Here is a 2,551-nt window from a genome sequence, read left to right on the forward strand (position 1 = left end):
AGGGGTTACTATGTTATATCCCTTACTTCACGTGGTGGGAAAACGCCCCAGGTGGCAATGGCCTATCCCACGCACATTCTTGCTTTTACTTTTGGGACCCTGTCCGTCCTTGACCTTCTGTGAACGACTCTGAAGACCATGGAGCCTCTGGGGAGGCCATGAGACTTCATGAAGACTCACAAGAGGATCAGAAATGAACATCTGTTGCAGTGCTCTTCAAAACCTAACTTTTTAATAGGTGTCAGAATCACCCTGTGGGCTTGTTTAAACACAGTTTGCTGGGCCTCACCTCCAGAGTCTGATTCCTTAAGTCGACAGTTGGGTCCAAGAATGTGCCTTTCTAACAAGTTCCCAGGTGATGCTAATGCCCCGGGGCCACACTTCCTGAGCCAGACACTGTGCTTGGCACTTCATCTCAATACCTTACAACAGGGTGACGTTTTGGCATCTGTTTCACAGACCAGGAAGCCAAGTCTCAGAGGAATTAAGTGGCCAAGGTCCCATAGTAGTGGCAGAGCCTATAATAAACCCAGGACTATCTAACTCAAATCCACTGCTGTCTTCTGTACACTAGGATGCCAGTAAGTAAAGTTGTGAGTCACTTCATCTTCCTTGACCTCAGCTGCTTGTTGCAAGGGGGTGGGATTCAGACGACCATTTAGTTGGTTTCCCTCCCAGAATATCTGGAGGTCTGGCTATGAAACCCCTCAGGAATATCCACTCTGCCCCAGGCTGGATTTGAGAGGGGGCACACTGAGGGTGGAGGGAAAGGCATATCAATGGAAGAGGCCCCTCTTGCATCCTGAACCCGCTACACAGTTCAGAGGGGACCTGATTTGCTCTGGATTCTGGAGTTTTTTATACTCACAGACTCTGGAAGAGAAGCTTTAAAGCTAGCGCCTCCTCTCACAAGCATTTTGAGGACCTCAAACCCTAGTGGGGCTTGGAGAGGACCCAGAGGGTGGCCGCACCCCCAGCCTCCCCAACCTCTGCTCAAACCACCGGGGCTGGGGCAGGGACCCTGAAACAACTTTAATACAGTGGTGCCCACCGGTGTGGAGACTGAACAGTTTTGATAAAGGAAAAATAGTTTTCAGTTCACATAGCCCATAGGATTAGGCAAGTAAGTCCCCAGCACGCAACCCCAGGCAGGATGTCACGGCGATGAGAAAAGAAGGGCTCTGAGGACTCCCTCCTTCCCCCAATTTCAAGAACAGTATTTCTCATCCTTTGCATTCCGCTCCTAATCCAACTCGGTGTTGTTTTCCTGAGGGAGCTACAAATCTGGAGCATCCCACGGGCATGGTTTCTGGCCTCGGTCATGAGGGCAAAGGATGTTCTCAGAAAAACAGCGCGGCAGACTGGTCAGCGGAGATCTTGAGGTCGTGGCCACGGCCGCCCTTCGTGCAGAGCTGGACTCTGGACTCCAGCTGCTCACTGAGTTCGTCCAGGGCCCCGGTGCAGGACTCCAGGCTCTCGGCCAGTTTCTGAATCTTGGCCCTCAGCACGGCCTGGCTCACCCTGGTGGCCCCTTCCGCTCGCCTGGGGATGAGGAAGCCACGTGAGCCGAAGAAGACGACGCAGTAGACCGAGTTGTACAGGGCGATGGAGGCGTTCCGCCCGCACTGCAGCAGCTGGCGGTCCCCGCGGCCCTGGCAGCGGCAGAAGAACTCGAGGCAGCTCAGGATCTCGCGCATCTGGTCCTGGCAGGCGGCGGCGATCTCCTGCACCCTGCGCAGCTCCCGGGAATTGCAGAAGATCAGGGAGAGGTCGGACGTGATGGTGACGGCCCCTCCGGCGGTGGCCACCCCCAGGCCCACGGCCGACGCCACCAGCGAGACCCCCAGCGTGACCGGGCTGAGCGAGAGCCCCACGATGGCGGCCACGGCGCCGGCGGCGCTCAGCGAGCTGCCCGCCACGTTGGCCGCCAGGGAGCGCCGGCGGAGGCGCTCGAGGCGCCGGGCCACCTCGCGCAGGCGCAGCACCTGGCCGTGCAGCCGGCCTCGGCGGTCCAGCAGCAGCCCCTGGAAGCGGCGCAGCGCCTCGGCGCCCTGCAGCTCCCGCGCCGCGGGCCTCTCCATGCCCTGCGGGGGACACACACGCGCGGTTAGCCTGGAGCCTTGGTGCCCGCCCGCGCCCGGCTCGCGCCGCCCGCGCCCGGCTCGCGCCTCCCGCACGCCCGAGTTAGACACGACGGCCACTGCCCCGCCGGGGCAAACAAACCGGTCATTTGCCGGCGAGGCCTCTGTGTCAAGTTCGCAAAGACGGGTTTGGGAATCTGGAAAGAGCCACACAAGTTCTCGGGACCTTAAAACGCGTATGGCAAGCGGGAGTGAGGCTCTCGTCCGCGTCCCTGCCGGGGAACGCTAAGGGTGCACTTATTAACTGTTCATAAGACGTAAGCTCAGTGAGGAGGGCGTGGTGGCATTGGAAGTCTACTGCAATACTGAGGCCTCTGCTCTGCTTGAAAGGGAGTACTTTGCAGGTGGTAGGTTGTACCAGTTCACAAAGCCCCTTCCTTACGTGAAGACTTGGGTCCTACGAGTTTTGC

General features: G+C 58.4%; 1 protein-coding gene across 1 annotated transcript; it reads right to left on the reverse strand.

Moving 5' to 3' along the window:
• Positions 1 to 969: 969 nt before the first annotated feature.
• APOLD1 (apolipoprotein L domain containing 1) lies at positions 970 to 2,081 on the reverse strand. Its single transcript, XM_021690737.1, has one exon. The coding sequence runs from the start codon at positions 2,079 to 2,081 to the stop codon at positions 1,341 to 1,343; it is 741 nt and encodes a 246-aa protein (XP_021546412.1). The 3' UTR covers positions 970 to 1,340.
• Positions 2,082 to 2,551: the final 470 nt, after the last annotated feature.

This window comes from Neomonachus schauinslandi, chromosome 5 (genome assembly GCF_002201575.2).
Source record: "Neomonachus schauinslandi chromosome 5, ASM220157v2, whole genome shotgun sequence".
Classification (NCBI taxonomy): Eukaryota; Metazoa; Chordata; class Mammalia; order Carnivora; family Phocidae; genus Neomonachus; species Neomonachus schauinslandi.